General features: G+C 33.8%; 1 protein-coding gene across 1 annotated transcript; it reads left to right on the forward strand.

Moving 5' to 3' along the window:
* Positions 1-7130: 7130 nt before the first annotated feature.
* On the forward strand, positions 7131-12551 carry oaz1b (ornithine decarboxylase antizyme 1b). The gene is given in 6 exon segments (XM_028463201.1): positions 7131-7336; positions 9041-9092; positions 9094-9180; positions 10217-10389; positions 11346-11431; positions 11518-12551. Coding segments are annotated over 6 exon segments (654 nt in total). The 5' UTR covers positions 7131-7211; the 3' UTR covers positions 11649-12551.
* Positions 12552-17629: the final 5078 nt, after the last annotated feature.

Consider the following 17629-nt stretch of genomic DNA (forward strand, 5'->3'; position numbering starts at 1 on the left):
TAATTACAAGATCATTTTCATGCAAATGACAAAATCAAAGTGAAACGAGCCCTCATCAAATTTAACTTTAATAAGTTCAGTGTTGGTCTATTTTCATTTATTTCTTTTTCTCTTTTTTCTCTATTTTTCTATTTTTTTCTATACTTCTCTCTTTTTATCCCTCTTTTTTTCTCTCTTTTTAAAATTTTTGTTTTCTCTTTTTTCCTTTTTTTCCTTCTTTGTTTTCTAGTTATTTTTATATTTTTTTTTTTAGTGTCTGTCTTCTAATTGGAAATGTGGAGCTAATAAAAATGGGAAATCGTGCCTTTCAACAAAGCAAATAAAACAAAGTTGATGCAGATAATGATGATAATAATTTAGATTTCATCCACTTCAAATGTAATAATTTCCATAATCTAAAAACCTTCTTTGGTTGTGTTTGATTATGTCCTATTATCCTAATGGCTGTCTGCGCTTTCAGACATGATTTTTACTTATTTAGGAAAAGCCTGTATAATTTTTAGCTCCTGAATTGGAAAATGATTAACAAAAAAATCTTATTTAAAGGAAATATAATAGAGGAAATGCCAAAATGTCTTTAAAATTGAGATCTTTTTTTTCTTTAAAAAGTTGTTTATTTTCTGACTGTGTGAGCCTTTGTTGGTGCTGCTGGAGACGCTCTCACTAAACACTTGGAGCTTCTCCAAAACTCACACACTTCCTCTGTCTAGAAACTGTTAAAGCTTTGAATGTTTGTTGCTGGAAAAGATTCAGATTGTATTTATAATTACTGATGTTAAGTAAGAGACTATTGTCTTTGTTGGTTTGAGAGATTTGGAGAAATGCACTGTTTTCTTTTGGACGGTTTAACATCACTTTGCAGCATCTGAGGAGCTTTCAGCTACGTATGTGTCAAGATTATTCCCAGCAGGCAGAGCGGCTTCAGACAAATATGTAAACTGTAACAAAATTGATGAGGCTGTGACTTTAATCCTCCTATTTATCCTCACATTTTACCTTTGGGGCAGGAATGGACTGGGACTGGCATTTTCTACATTATCAGCGACACCACGTAGAAGCCGTTATTAAGTCAGTGATTCTCTACATGTGGCTCTTTATGTCTTAATTTTAATTATTATTCCCCAGAAAACTTTAAAAGATGGAAACTTTTTACCATTTTTGGAACTTCTTTTGTCCCATTTTTGCCCCTTTTCAAAAACTATTGACACTTTAGCTACCTTTTGCTAAATAAATATCCCTTTCCATTTTCCTTATTTTCTGTCAAATTTTTCAAGTTCTTTTTGACACTTTTATCCCATTTTTGTCCTTTATTTTTTATTTTTTTTCTCCACTTTTCATCCAAATAAGTTAACTTTTGCCCAATAAATACCACGTTTCCCTTTTTCCATACATTTTGCCTCTTTTTATTCCAAATTTTTGCCCTTTTTCCCTATTGTTTGCCACATTTTGACCGTTTAAGCTACACTTTGCCATTAAATACCACCTGGTTTATCTTTATTTGCCCATTTTTTGCCACTCGACTTTTTGGCCCATTTTGAGTCACTTTTTTCTTGCAACGTTTTTGCCACTTTTGGACCATTTTTGACCACCTGTTACCATGTCTGCCTCTATTCGCTCACCAAAACAAAGAAAGAAAGAAAACGTAGCAGACTGGATCGTCCCACTTTCACCCACTGGGACGATGCCCAGTATGCCAGATGACCAGTCCATCCCTGCCTTGGGGTCATTCCAAAACCCAGTGATATTTGCCTCCAGAAAATTTCAAGTTTTTGTGTCATAAATATAATACATAAATAACCTCTTTAATAATGAAACCATGACCTGTTCTTTAACGCCACTATCAGACCAAACTTTTAATTTATAATTAATTTATCTTAAATAGTTTTCATCCAAATTTACTGACAACATTAATGCACAACAGGGACAAGTTTTACAGAGCTAGAAACATCTTGGGGTCAAATTGACCCCAGAGGAACACCAATGTGTGCAATATGTGTTCAGCTCATTGACAAATATCATCATGATTATTTTATGCTTAATCAATTGTACTAATCAAATTAAAAAAAGTCATGAAGCGTGAAGCAAAAAAATAAATTAACTATTATTTCTTGAATGATATTGAATGGGGTCAAATTGACCCCAATGATAATAGGAGGGTTAAGATGAGACTGAATTATTAAGTAGTTCCATGTTGGTAAAAAAAACTGATCAATGGTGTCGGGATTTATTAGAAATAACCAACATTCACAATAGTGTAGTTAAGGGTTTTTCAACCATGGGGTTGTGATCCCATGTGACGTCGCTTGAATTTCAAATGGGGTCGCCTGGAATGTGTAAAAAATATTTACTGATTCAAACCATATTTGAAAAGGATTAAAAATGTACACAATTGTTATAGTGTGTATTGTTCTAAAAAAAAAATAATGGTGCACGCCAGAAATTTGTGACATAAATATTGAGTCACGATCCAAAAATGGCTGTGAACCACTGCTGTAGTTGGTTTCCCATCAGACTGCATTGCTTCCATGTAGAAGATATTAATCTTTGAGAGTCCATGAGCAAAAAAATAACCTGAAAAAAACTTGAAACTCATTTCACAATGTCATTATTATTAATTAATATTATTGTATTTACATAAAAAAGAGACAAAAAAAAAATGTGTCCAGATTAACATTTAAATCCACCCTGCGTGCAAGCAGCAATACTTAATCCAACGTTGAGTAATCTCCGACTGAAGATGGCCTCAGTGTGTGTTTGTGTGTTTAAAGTGTTGTTGGGATTCATGGAACATTTTGTATTTTTGTCCGTATCCACGGTTTTTTCACCACTTCCTGTTGTCTGATCCGACGACGAGTGAAACCTTGAGTTGAAATGAAAAGAAAAGCTGGAAATGATGGGTTTAAATACTGTGAAAAGGCTCGTTTTGATCTTTCAGTGCTTCAATGAAGTCAAAACGACCTCAAAGTGATGTAATCTCATTACATGGGTGTTAGTCTGGTGCGGTATGTCAGAAATATGCCTAAAATTAAAAGTTCTCGCCAAAATTGACTTTATTGTTGTTTTGGCTTGTTTAGTAATGACCCTTCTATGTTACATACAATCATATACTTGGTGTTTAAACCTATGTTTTTGCATATAAGTAATATCATGGTACATATTAAAAATAATTATGGAGTGGCTGCCATCTTGAAAATCCAATATGGCCGCCAGAAAATTTGAAATTTTCCATTGTTTTCCATTGTTTTCAATAATGATGTATATTTGTCTAGAATTTAGTTTTTGACTACCCTCAGTAACCTATAGTGGTGTTCAGGTTTATCTCTAATGGTTTTAATTTTTTATATTGACAAATTATTAGCTATTATATAATTTCCACATGGCAGAAAGTAATTTCTTCAGATACCGCATGCATACAATTCATGTATTAAAAATGTACCAATACTTTTCAGAATGCAGGTTAGAATTACTAGTAGATTCACTTAATTCTTTGATTTAATATAATTGTTAATTATCTATATTGTAATCAACAGGATATGATGGTTTTTCAACATTGCAAGTGGGCATGCAGATTTCTCCTTTTTGGCTTTTTATTTTTATTATGGCTGGTAAGAATATAATTAGTAATAGTAATTACATGTTAGGAGTGCCTGTCACCATTTGAAAATTGTGACATAAAATGGTGGCGAGCGATGGGGGAAAAAAAACCCCAATATTTCTGGTTTATTTGAACGCCAACAAAGCACAAAAAAAACCAATAATATCAATTTTGGCAACAGAAATGGCCAAAATAACAAACCGCACCAGACTATGTCGGATTATATTATATAACAGTGTGAACACAAATTGATATGATCTGAGATTGATTTCACTGAAACCATCATAGGGAAGCACGTTAAATGTCTTAAATCTGTTTTGTTTTTTTGTATCTTATGGTGTGTTTGTTTCTTCTTATTAATAATTGTATTTTAAACTTTTTTTTTTCTTTTTTTTAATCAATGCCTTCTTTTTATTGTAATGGTTTGGTCCATCTTTGTCCACGTTGATTGATGTGCCTGCTGGGATGACTGGGACTGATGTAATTAATCATTTCCATGTTTGGGGATTGATGGGATGAATTTACTTTATGCAAAAAAACAAAACAAAAAAAAAAACTTGAAATTAATTTAGCACTTGTGCTGCGATTAAAAATGCTTCTTATGTGAATGTGGCCGAGAGTCCTTTATGTAACTATAATCTCACTCTACTCTCATTTAAACATAAAGTGAGGTTTTTTATACCCACTTGTCCCCGGGCCGACACATTCTGGTGTTCAACGACCATTTCATTGACACACTGAGCATAATGTGTATAGATTTTTCCACTTTTGGTTGATAATGTAAAATGAAAATTTCTGTAATATCTAAAAGGTTCCCCTTACTAAAAGAATATGTAAATGTTTTGCCTTAATATGTTTGAGTAAGGTGAACTTAAATGAGTGTACAGTATTTTATCATAATGTATCAGTAAGTTTACAAAACCTATATAAGATGTGTATCTTGAGTTTCCAGTATTTACCTTGTTTAAAATAATTTTATATTTAGTATGTGTCTGTACTTTGAGTTCACTCTACTTGAATTATTTTTGCTTTAAAAATATTTTAATTATTATTAACTTAGTGAAATTAGCTAAAGCCATTTTTCATGTAAAGCAGGCGTCACCAACATGGGGCCCGCGGCCCCCAGGCAGCCCGCATGTATGGAAGTAAATCTGTGCCATCAGAGTTTGAATTTGTATTTCTAGCATGCTTATTATTAATTATTATTATTATTATTATTATTATTATTATTATTATTATTATTATTATTATTATTATTATTCCTGACACTTGTTTTTTTCTTTTTTTTTAAAGTTTTACATTTTTTTTTAACATAAAACAATTCAGTGTCAAAAAATTAACCTTCAAAAAATTCATTGTTTTAAAAATTCACCTGCAAAAAATTCAGTGTTTAAAAATTCACCTGCAAAAAATTTTGTGTCAAAAAATTCAACTGCCGTTCATGACAACATCCGGGAAACCAAGGAAAAGCAATCGATCCCCTCCTCAATTATCCAACGTCCAGCCAATCAAGTTACGCTCCATTGGTCATGTGACACCGACGCTGGAAGAGAAAATTCCCGAAAGTAACGATATCGGCCAACGGGAGCAATGGAGCTTCGGTAAGATTCTTCAATTTATTTGCCATGTGTGTTTGTAAGAATTAGCAATAAATGTCACCTGACACCTGAAATGATTTATTAAACAATATATATTCGACACTGAACTTTTAAATTTGTGACGTACGTGCAAAGTGCAGTAGTAGCAAGTCTTCTTGTTTTTTTTTTTGTTTTTTTTGTTTTTGGTCTTACTAAAATTACGTAAATTAATTAACATCTACGTCACGATTAGCTTCAAAATAGTATTTGATTTTGTCTCCCTCTGGTGGAAAAAAACAATCATCACGTTTGAAGTCGATTTGAAAGATTGCTGAAGTTGATTTAAATGCAAATAAAAATAAAATAAAGTTTTCTGTCGTATTTCTCATTTGAAGAGTAAATCATTTTTTTTTTTTTTTTTTTAATATTTTTTTTGACGTTTGATGCTATTTTTGACGTAACTGGAAATTAAATTCTGGTTTACCAAATGCTTGGCAAGGCTAGCAATGCGTTGCTAAGACGCCATATTATCAACAAAATATAATTAATAAAATATACGTGTCAAAAGCTGGTTTGTGAAAATGCGGTTAGTGTTGCTGCCACAATGCTTTACTACCAGTAATTTTCCACTGACGCCCTCTGGCACAACCTGGCCCGTTTATCTGATCAACCTTAAAACTGTCTTTAGTTTCATAAGTTTGTTTAACAACATGTTTTATCTACAATATCTGTCTGCCAGTATTTATTATGACACAGGACAGATGAGCTCACATTTTTCTAAAATCATTAACTTTAGTGTTTTTCACCAATATCCTCAACGTTCCTGCAATTCTTTATGTTTAGCATTAGCATAACATCGTGAAGGTGTGTCTCTTCAACCAACGCTGACCTGTTTCCTGTTTCAAAATAAAAATCCAGTTTTTAACATTTTATAGATATCCGTACTAAACGTATGTTGTAACCGGAGGGGACCACTCCCATTATGTTTCCATCAAGCTGGGAGCATTAAACTATCCAAAATGTGGTGGTATTCTAGAAAACAGTATGTTACTTTCAGTTCTTAAAATCCCATTATAAACTACATACAATATATAAAGTACATGCAAAAAACTGTATTTGTGCAAATATTATACCAACAACCAAGCCCAGACTTAAAATGGTTAGAAAAATAAATAGAAATAAGAAATGAATAATAAAAGTTTTAGTTATCGTTGCTCTGGGCCACGGATGGTTAACTTCATTACAGTGGAGGCAACAAAAACGTGATTTTCTCTTTTGAGGGCTACATTATCGATATGTCTATATATATACAGACATATATATATATATATATATATATATATATATATATATATATATATATATCATTATTTAGAATGATGACCAGTCTGATTGTTAAAAAGGGAAAGAACAAAGGTTTCGGTGTTATTGTTGGGTTTTTGTTGAAATGTTTTACATTTTTCTTCTTTTTCATGTTTCATGTTGTTGCTCTGTATGTTTTTGGAAGCCTTTTGTGTATTTTTGTTGTTTTGTATATATTTTTAGTCATTTTGTTGTCGTCTCATGTTTATGGAGTAATTTTCTTTATAATTGTTGTCATTTAGTGTATTTTTGGTATTTCATGTGTGTAGTTTTCTGTGAAATGTTGGAGTCACTTTGTGTGTGTTTACTTTGGGGGCCATAAAAAACAAGATTGAGGGCTGCATGTTGGCCCCCGCGCCGCCAGTTGCGATAGATCGATAGGGTTTATTTTGGACTCGAAGTCCTATAAACAGACAAAATCTAAAAATCATAGAGAAAAAAATTCTCCATTCAGAGGAGCATTATTACACTGCGTTCCGTTATGAAGAACATGAACTTTTTTCCACACAGTTGTCTTCAAACCTTTATTTTGAAGCCAGACCGGAAGCTGCACTGCGTATCTATGAGTAACTCTTGAGCTCTTCCTGTTTTTAGCAGCCTCCGACGCTCCGCTGGTCCACTTACCCATAGAGCATAGCAGAGAGCAGTCAGGCCGTCGTGTCTCTACCCGAGGCCGGATGGTAAAATCCAACCTCCAGCGGATCCTAAACAGTCATTGTTTTGCTCGTGAGAAGGAAGGAAAAAAGCAGCTCTCTACCACTATGGCGGACACAAGTAGTAATATCTGTGACATGATCGGGAAGTAAGTAGAAAATTAGCTCATCCGTGCTAACTGCGATGGTGTGGGGGAGGGGTGGCTAAGTTAACTAGCCTGTAGCCACAAGTAGGAAGTTAAAAAACCTTAGTCACCGTGTGAATTTACAGCCATGTCATCTTGAACATTGCTTTTAATCAGTTCGTGCAATTGGGTTACTGTGTTTTTAACGTTATAATGTCATGTATAAATAAATTACAGCTGTTGACTTTGTGGCTAGCTTAAAAAGCTAGCTACGTAGCTTTAACTGCTAATGATGTTGAACTTGTGTTACGTCATTGTGGTTTAGCTGCGTCATAGGAAAACACTCACGGACAGTCAAATCGACTCTTTAAAAACAGAAAAATATCAATTGATCTGGTGTGTGAAGCCATTTTCTTCATATTATCCCATTTATTGAGTTAGATCCCTTTAACTACGCTGAGGTAGGAAATAAAACGGGTCGTTGGCTACACTTGAAAGCTTTATAGCCTAAAAATTAACCAATAGCTTTTATGAATAGCTTAATTAATGTCAATATTAACATTTCTTCGTAAATTATTTAATGTTATTCATTGTGTTTGACGTGGATACGCGTGTGTAAAGCCTTGAGGCCTGACTTAATCCTGTACTTAACAGGATTTAATATTAAATCAGTGGTTCCTGACCTTTTTTGGATCGTTTGTTGTTGTTTTGGGTGATTAACATGGAGCCCACAGACAAAGCATTGATATACGGCCACCATTTCTGTAATCCATTAGATGCTGAATAGAAAAATACACCAATCTCTATTTTATATTTCCATTGTAGTTTGTTAAACAATTTGTAACATAAACCATGCAAGGTGTAACATCTACATCTGCCTTGGATACGATGTACAGACCACATTCAGGTCCTTGAATATCGGTTGGTCTCTTTGGGTCTGGTTTTGTCACCTATCACCTGCAGGCGCTTCATTCAGCATGAACTTGAGAATGTGAACTGGCTTTAGCTAATAAAATGTTGGAATGGCCCCGAAGGAGTGAAAAACATGAGGAAACATGAAACGATGTCGCAAGAAGTCTCGGCATTTCCTGCAACTTAAACCATGTGAGCAGAGAGAGAGCGAGATCATTGACTATTATGTAACTGATGTCCAAAGATAAATAAAAGGCCTGTCTGGTGGTCATAACTTTTGGCTTAAAATTGCCATGGTTTTTTATTTTTTTTTATTTTTAGTGTTTTGATGAAATATTTTTAAAGGTGAAAACCTCTAGGAACGTTGTGATGTAAATAATTCTGCCCAAAACTAACCTATTGTAGATTTGGTGGAGGTTTTATTAGAAGTGTGCCTCTGTATACTCTCCTTTTTTCTTTTTTTTTTTTGCCAACTCAGCTGTAACTTGAGCAGGATGAAGGTTGTAGCAGATTCTTTTACTTGGTTGAATCCTTTTTTTTTTTTTTTTTCCTCCTCACGGGTCAAGGCTTTGCTTTACAGTAACACAGAGCCCCTTTGTTTGGAGTGCTCAGACCTGTATGTTAAAGAATGCACAGCAATTTAGTTTGCTATAATATTCAGTTTAATAAAAGAAATGAGATGAATGGTTTCATCTTTCTTTCAAAAGTCCTGCTGATGCGTGTTTTTTTTTTTTTTTGTTGTTGTTTTTTTAAATCAAAGATACACACTCCATAAAAGATGCATTTGGATTGATTTTTCTTCCTTTCCTCCTCCAGTCTGTCCCTGCACTGTAGTAGTACCCGCAGCCCGGGGCCTCTGTGGTGCTCCTGATGTCCCTCTCCCACCCCTGAAGATCCCAGGTGGGCGAGGGAATGGCACACGGGATCACTCGTCTTCAGCTCAGCCACTCTATTCAGTAAGTCACAGAAAACAGACACATCATTTCACTCAAATGTTAGTTTTTTTGTTTTTTCACCCCTTAGCTTTTTTTTACTAGTTGTTTTTCCTAAAAAACAAGTTGTTTCAATGAATATTAAATGGTAGGAAAGATACTGAAGATGAACAAATGTGTTAGAGATTTAAAAATAGTAATGCTTTTAATATCATGAAGCTTATTAATACTTTAATTCCAGCTTTCTTATTCATAAGTTATAAATATCTTAAGTTAAGTCAGTGGTTCCAAAACTTTTTTTGGACCGTGACCCCATTTTTACATCACAAATTGTTAGCCACACCAACGACGACTTCTTTTTTTTCTAGAATTAATTTTTAATCACATCTTGTCAGTGTGTTTAGACTGTATTTTACTTAATATTTTGATTAATTTTGTTTCTTTTTCCTCTTTTCTTTATACTGCATTTTAGAAAGTGAAAGTACAGAATAGCTGTTTCTCATTGTGTGTTGCGTTTTAATTTGAAAAAGAATAAACAATTTAGAAAAAGAAAAAAATGTTAAATGTATTTTTACTTAGTAATTAATTTTATCAATTACTAGACATTTCAGGCCTCTCCATTTAAATTCCAGGTGACCCCACATGGGGTCATGACCCCAAGGTTGAACACTGACTTAAGTCAAGCCATAGTGTTGTAAAAAAAAAAGTTAGCTGCTAATGGAGTCTCTTTTTTGTAATTTAAATTTTAATTGGGAACAGATTGTACAAATATAATATGACATTACATCTTTTAGTTCCAAATGTTTAAATATGTATACAGTATCAAAAGACCAACATGTATGCATACATAGTTGTATAACGATACAGTAAATAATCGAACAAGAAATAAACATTGTACATCCTGAAACTGACTATAAACCTTCTCTATAGTCTCCAAAACTTTTCACATTTGTCACATTTTCATTAATTTAATCCTATTTTTTTTTTTTTGTACAATGAGAAGAAACAAACATTTTAAAACACTGGTTTCACTGGTTCTATCTGGGCTTTGTTTTCCTAGGACCGTAAGCTGACTGTAACAGGAGAGCCAGCAGGGAACGGTCGCCCTGGAATTCTCCACTTCCAAAGCTGTCCTACCGTCACCAAAACGATTCAGTGGGACGCTGTCCTGAGCAACGGAGCACTCTACGTGGAGATACCGCTCGACCCTTTACCTGAAGGCAGCAAGGAGAGGTGGGAACCAATGAATTAAACACAATCAGTGAAATCATTATGGCAAGCCATTTTAACACTTAATAAGTAGCAGTACTTGTTATTGTAGATAATTAGAATTCAATTCACACTAGTGTTAATCACTATTGTAGATATCTGAAACTGCATTACTACCAGTCGAAATGTCCCATTGACTTTGATTCAAATTTAATTTCAGATATCTATGAATCAATTTCAGCATTTTGACTAGTTGTAATTGTTTATCTACAATTCTGTTCCCACGAGTAACAATGTTAACTGTAGATATCAAATTTTAATTTTTCACTCGCAATAATGTTAATGGTAGATATCCATATTTGTTCTTACATTTCAGATATCATAAATAATATAATTGTAGATATCTGAAATTCAATTCTGACTAGTCAGAATTAAATGACTGATATGTCAGCTTGGCATTGTAACTAGTGAGTGTAATTTCAGATATCTAAAATATAATTGTTACTAGTAATAACTGGACATATTCAGAATGCAATTATTAATATCTGAAATGAGAAAATACATTTTCACTAGTTACAATAGTTTTTTAACATGTGGAAATTGAATTGTAGATATCTATAATTGTTATTCTTACATGTAAAAAATGAGTTACTGATATCTGTAAATAAGTTTTAACTAGTCAAAATGTAATTACTACCGGGGAAACTATATTTGTAACATGTTAAAATAGTTTTCCATATATTTAAATTTAACATGTGTTAGGGTTACGGTTACATTTTGACATGTTGAAATGTAATTCCCACTGGTAATAACTGAAAGTGCCTCTGGTAGGCCCTACTGATGAAATGTTAAAACGGCTTTTGCCATAAAAGCTTTCGGTTCTTGTTGAAGGAACTATGAAGTTCAGCCAGAGCCCGTTTTCTTTACGTCTGTTTGTTTTTATTTTTTCTAACTGATGCTGTCGTCTGCTCTCCCTCCAGTTTCGCGGCTCTCCTGGAGTATGCCGAAGAACACCTGAAAGTCGTTAGCGTGTTTGTCTGCTTTTACAAGAACCGAGATGATCGTGGTAGGTGTTTACCGCCAGCGCACGCACACACACACACCTTTATTCAGTGTGGCTAATGGGATTATTGTGGCCTTTGTTCCCTGCAGCTAAACTGGTGCGTACCTTCAGTTTCCTGGGCTTCGAGCTTGTGAAACCGGGCCATGCCCTTGTCCCACCTCGACCCGACGTTCTCTTCATGGCCTACACTTTCGACAGGGACTCCTCGGACGAGGACTAGTCCTCCTCCTCCATGACAACCTTTCCACCCTCACGCTTTACATGTTTCCGCCACATTAACCCTGGGCTTCGCTCTGTATGCAAATACTCTCCTTCTTGTGTGCTTTGGGTTTAAGGGAGTTTGTAGCTCTTGTTTCCAGCCTCTATCGCTGTGTTTTTAATATTCTGCTTTGACTAAACATTTTGTTGTCGCATGTAAAAGGAGGGAATCTTTGTTTTGTCACCATATTCCAGCTAACGTGGCTAGTTTGGCTCCTGCTTGTTTTCCATTATAATAGTCTTTATTCTGATAGCAGGGGGAGGGGGTTATGATTTTTTGAATGTCCAACATAAAGGTGATCAGTTTATACTCTGGTACTCTGGCTTTGCTTTGATTGATTGGTTTAAAAACAAGTTTTAACTAAGGGTTTCTGTCCAAATTAAAGAAGAATACTTGCACAGTTTATTTTGTAGCAATAATAACCTCAGTAGTGTTCGCCCCTTTGGTTTTTCTTTAGTAGAAACTCGAAAGTATCAGGTCTAACTAATGGTACTTGTATAGCTGGATAGTGAGTCCATTTATTTAGACTGTTATGTCACAAAAAGAAAAGAGAGGAATGCTGCTCTGGCACTTCAGTCCCAAAATGCAGATCTGTAGGTCATTGTGTTGTTGGTACAGAGTGAAGGGAAGAAGTCCAAAGTGCTTTAGCGTCTTTCTGCCATTTTTATTGGTCATTAAACCACGTAGAGCTCTTTTTGTTTCTGTTTTTTAGGAGGTTAAGAAAAACATGCTGTGATGTTTTGATTGTTTGTTTTGTATAAGCATTCCTTTGAACTTTGTTTCATTGATAGTATAAGTTTAAGTGTTCACATGCATAGTGGTACCTGTTGTGCTTCTGTGATAATAAAACGACAAAGAACACTTTGAATGCTTCAGTCTGAGTGAATTAAAACCATGGTATCACTGTAGTTTACTTTAAATTGCATTATTTTACAATTTTATTATGTAATAATAATGAGGAAAAACAACGCAATACAGCAACTTTTCTGTTTTCAAAACAGTTTCTCATTCTGAAAAGGACAATATTGGTATTAATCTTAAACGGTAACTATCTTTGCAAATTTTGAACACGTGTGGGAAGAATTAACAAATATAGCCTACAGTGAAACATTAAATAAAATATCACAAAGTTAAATAAGTGCGTATAACATCTTTGATAATTTGATTTTATTATTCTGTCCACCAGGGGACTTCACCCAAGCAGAAAAGCTAGATTTTTAGGACCTCATGAAATGAATAACTTCATCTTTTCTTGTTGTTTTTCCTTTTACTGGTCATTTTTCCCCTTCACCTTATACTGTAGATCAATGTTTTTCACAGTACCTTAAAGTAAGTTTACAACATAAAATCCTTTTTTATAAAAATATAAAATAAGTACTTTCACAGTCAACAAAATCAAAATATGATGCATTTTCAAGGGTGCCTGTAATGTAAATGTATATAACAAGTGTTTAATGTGTGACCAATAAACAATATGTGGACATTTTTTATTAAAAAAAACAAGACTTTTTAGAACGATGTTATATTTTCTGGCATAAACTATGGAGAGACGCCATTTTGGACATGATATGGCGCAATTTCGTTGATCGGCCTGGCCTGTCGCTTTAAATAAATGGTGCATCGTGGGAGGTAGAGGCGCAACAGGTGTGTTTACATTGTGGGAAGTGTAGTTTTTTGTTAGCTCTCGGCGCTAAGCAGCTGTGCGTAACCTTTTCCTTAATTATAATAGTGAAGCATCCAGGTTGTATGTTATGAGAGAATTAAATGTCACCCTTCTCACCAACTATGTGCTAACGAGACACAGCTGTGTAGTTCAGTGTTAGAAGTGCGCAAATATGGCGAGCAACTGCGATGAAAGCTGCGTGAAAGGATGTTCATTGACTGGACGATGCACGACGAAAAGGTACGTTCTCCTGACAGAGTTCATCATTTAGCCACAAGGACATAAGCAACAATTTGACGTGGGTGTGATTATTTTTAATATTCTACAGTAAAATTTCATGAAACTTATCACAGTGATACTAGAGAATGTCCACGACAACACTGTGTAGTTGTGGTTTGTCCTGACATTTTTTTTTTTTTTTTTTGACAGTTTTGCTCAGAGATTATTTTAATATTCTACCGTAAAATTTCATGAAACAGGAATCAACGAAAGTGCGTCATATCCGGACCAAAATGGCGACTCTCCATAGTTTATCGCCCGAAGTTATAAAATCGTTCTAAAAAGTCATTTTAATGTGCTTTTTCAAGAAAAAAGGTGTACATATTTTGTTTAATGGTAATACATTAAAGGCCGTAAACGTAGCCATAGACTGCTCCTCTATGCATACGCAGTGCCCCTCATTGGCCAGTTTAGGTCACTGATCGGTGCACCACGTGACTTAAAGTTCCGTCAGTTCTATTTTAACTCATAATTATTTTTAGCTACCCTGCTAACCCTTTTATTTTAGCCCTAACCCAGGAAATATCCTAAAAATGTTTTTTTTTCTTTTCGTATATGTATTTTTGAAGGTGGAATTTGCCGTGTTAAATATGTTAAAATGAAAAATATATATTTGTCAAAAGTGGGATTCGAAGCCATGGCAGCGGAAGGAAGAAACCTTGAGTAAGGCGCCTTAGACGACACGGTAAAAACACCAGGCACATTACGCTTATATCGAAAAGGTCTGGCAACGTCATCGGTCGTACCCACAGTTACGGGGGCTATGGTTACATTTAACATATCTCTAGACACTTTCTACTTTGAACATATTTTTTGTTAAAAGAGCAAAATGACAATCAGTTTACATATGTATATATAAGTTACTTTATTTTTATTAATTATTATCATTTTTATTTTTTACTTACACAAGCATTTGACACCTTATTATTCATTTGTGCCTTGTTATTCAGTTTATTATTATTATTAGTGCTGTTTTCATTCATTATTATTATAATTTCTTTGATTTTCTTAATATGCTGCTCTTAGCCTTTGTAATTACCCCACAGGGATAAATAAAGTTTTTTTTATTCTGATCTGGGCAAAGTAAATGTAGGTTTTACTTAAACAATAACGGTCTTTACAAATTTTGAACACGTGCGGGAAAATACAAGTATTTGGCTATGCAATATAGCGTTTAGTGGAGTTACCAGGAATAAGGAAGATGAATTTGTATTTAAAATATCACAGATTAAGGTTAAATAAGTGTGCATAATAATTAATCCTTGACTATTTGGCCAACTTTTGTTTTGTATTTTTTAATATATTATTATTCTGTGCACTAGGGGACTCTACTTACATGTATTTCCCAAACAGAAAAGCAATATCCTTTTTTTTTTTTTTCAAAATAAAAGGTTGTTTCCCTTTTACTGATTTTTTTTATTTTTTTTTCACCTCACCTTATAGTGTAAATAGATGTTCTTCATAGTACACTTTACAATGTAAAATAATTTTTATGATATTAAATAAGTGCTTTCAAGGACAACAAAATCAATATGTTACATTTTAAACAAACACTGATTTTATGCAGGCGCTCAGTTTGCATGCAATATATATATATATATATATATATATATATATTACAATTTCACACACATAATGTGAGTTATTTTGCCTCGTAGAGTAGATTACTTAACCTTCAAATGTGATCCGGGGGATTTCCAAAAGCAAATTTGTTGAGTTTATTACAAATTCAGGATGTGGTGCAATTTATTATCTATTTAAACCCTTGCATTTACTTTTAAAATAATGCAAAGTTGCAATGTAATAAAAACAGTAATTAAATGATGAAATATTGAGTTTGACATGATATTGAAACTAGTGTCTCTGCTAAATTAAAGTTAAATTGCCTTTAAACGTCATTTTTAAGGCTAAAGAAAAATCATTCTTATTGCTTTCAAAAGTCAAATCCAGAACAGACACACAACAGTTTCTTCTCTTGAATCCAAATATTTAATAGTTACATATCAAGTAATATGACATGTATAAAACTTCAAATCACAATAAAGAAGCGATGAAACTCCTCCGACTGCCATTTTTCCCCCACAAATGCTTTGAGGTTGTTTTTTTTTTTTTTTTTTAAACCAACGTAAAAACGGACTACTGGGTTTACAAGAGAAAGTGAAGCGACTAACGCAGTAGAAAAAAGATGAGAACAGTAAAGCATTCTAGGAAATTTTAAACAGGTTTTTTTTCTTCTTCTTCTTCTTCTTTGATAGAGTGCAAAAATAGAAAGTAAACGACACAACAGCACTGAAGCCAAGCGTCCACGAGACGTCTAAAAAGTTGTTAGTAGTATTGCAGGTTTCACAGAGGAGGGGGAGAAGGTGCAAAGGTCACGGCGGAGAAAAAAATAATCTGGAAAAAGACTCAGCAACAGTGGGAGTAATGCACATCACACTTAGCTTGAAATACAGTAGAAGCATTTGTATTGAAGGAAAAAAAAAAAAAGAACGAAGAAGAAGTCCTGAAACGGAAACAGAAACAGCCTGTGAGTGTGAGTGGAAGTGGAGGGGTTTATATTCAGACTCTAATCTGAACACACCTGCTGCTACTCCCAACAACGTGATTGTATTGTTGAACACAGTTTGCCATTTTCCTCCAAAAACCACCTGACGAAATAACACAGTGCCACTGCTCACCACGACACGTCCTGTAAACCCTGTGTGAAGTCCTGCCAACCCACGACATTTTGGAAAGGTTAAATAAAGAAATCAAGCTGAAAATGGGAAGAAAAACGAGTTTAAGAGTCACGTCTTTTCAAAATGTGTCAGTCATGGACAAAACTATCGACACCCCTGGAATTTTTCCAGAAAATACACCATTTCTCCCAGAAATATTGGCAATTACAAATGTTATTGGTATACATGTGTTTATTTCCTTTATGTGCATTGTCCTTTTTTTTTATTTTTTATTTTTATAGTTTTCAATTGTGTGTAAAATAATGTAAATTAGGGCTTTTTTTGTTTTTTTCCCAATGCACTCATTTCATTCATTTATTTTTTTCGAGCAGGGACAAAAAAACTCTGGAGTTTCCTTGTACACAGAGATGTTGAAAAATAATATGTAAGATCAATTTACTTGTATATTTGCAATAAAATGTCTGCTTAAAAGGAGTGGGAAGAAGACTTATTGAATCCCAACCCCATTTTTTAATCATACAATTTTAATCATGTTGCTTCTGTCTGTTTGAACTTCTAGAAATACACAATAAGTACTAAAACAACAAAAAAAAACCTAACTAATAATAAGTAACTTAAGATATACAAGGATACAATGCAAAATACCAAACTACCACATAAAGTCAATACACACGTGTATACCAAAAACATTTATCATTTATTGTCTTGGTGGCTCCCCTTGTAAATGCACTTATTAATCTTTATTTTCTTTGTATCTCACATCACGAGAGTTTTATCCTACTTTATTTGTACTTTGTGTTTAATGACAATAAAAGCATTTTAATCTATTCTAACATTTGTAATTGCAACTAATTCTGAGAGAAATGCAGTAATTTCTGGAAAAAAATCCAGGGGTGCCGATGCTTTTGTCCATGACTGTATAAAATGAACATGTTGATGATGACAGTGGAAAATAAATATATATATAGAATTCAGAGATGACGGTGCAGTAACTTCAATGTTTCAAGTTATGAAAACAAATTAAATTAGGAGTTTCACTTCTTTAAAGTAAAAGTTTTCACGTATAAAAAGGAGAAACGGTTAAATATCCACTTTTTTCTTTACACTTTAACAATAATTAAATAAACCATGTGTCATTTGTTTACATTTTTCCTGGTTGACACAGAATTGCACTGTACTAATAAATGTTGTGTAACTTTGCTAATATTTTGCAGGGTTTTAAGCAATTTTGTAAATCAAACTAAATGTAACGCAGTTCTCCACTATCTTCTTAACAAAGCTCACAATAACATTACTGAGGGAAGTTGTATCTGACTCTGGTT

This window comes from Gouania willdenowi, chromosome 12 (assembly GCF_900634775.1).
Source record: "Gouania willdenowi chromosome 12, fGouWil2.1, whole genome shotgun sequence".
In the NCBI taxonomy this organism is placed as follows: Eukaryota; Metazoa; Chordata; class Actinopteri; order Blenniiformes; family Gobiesocidae; genus Gouania; species Gouania willdenowi.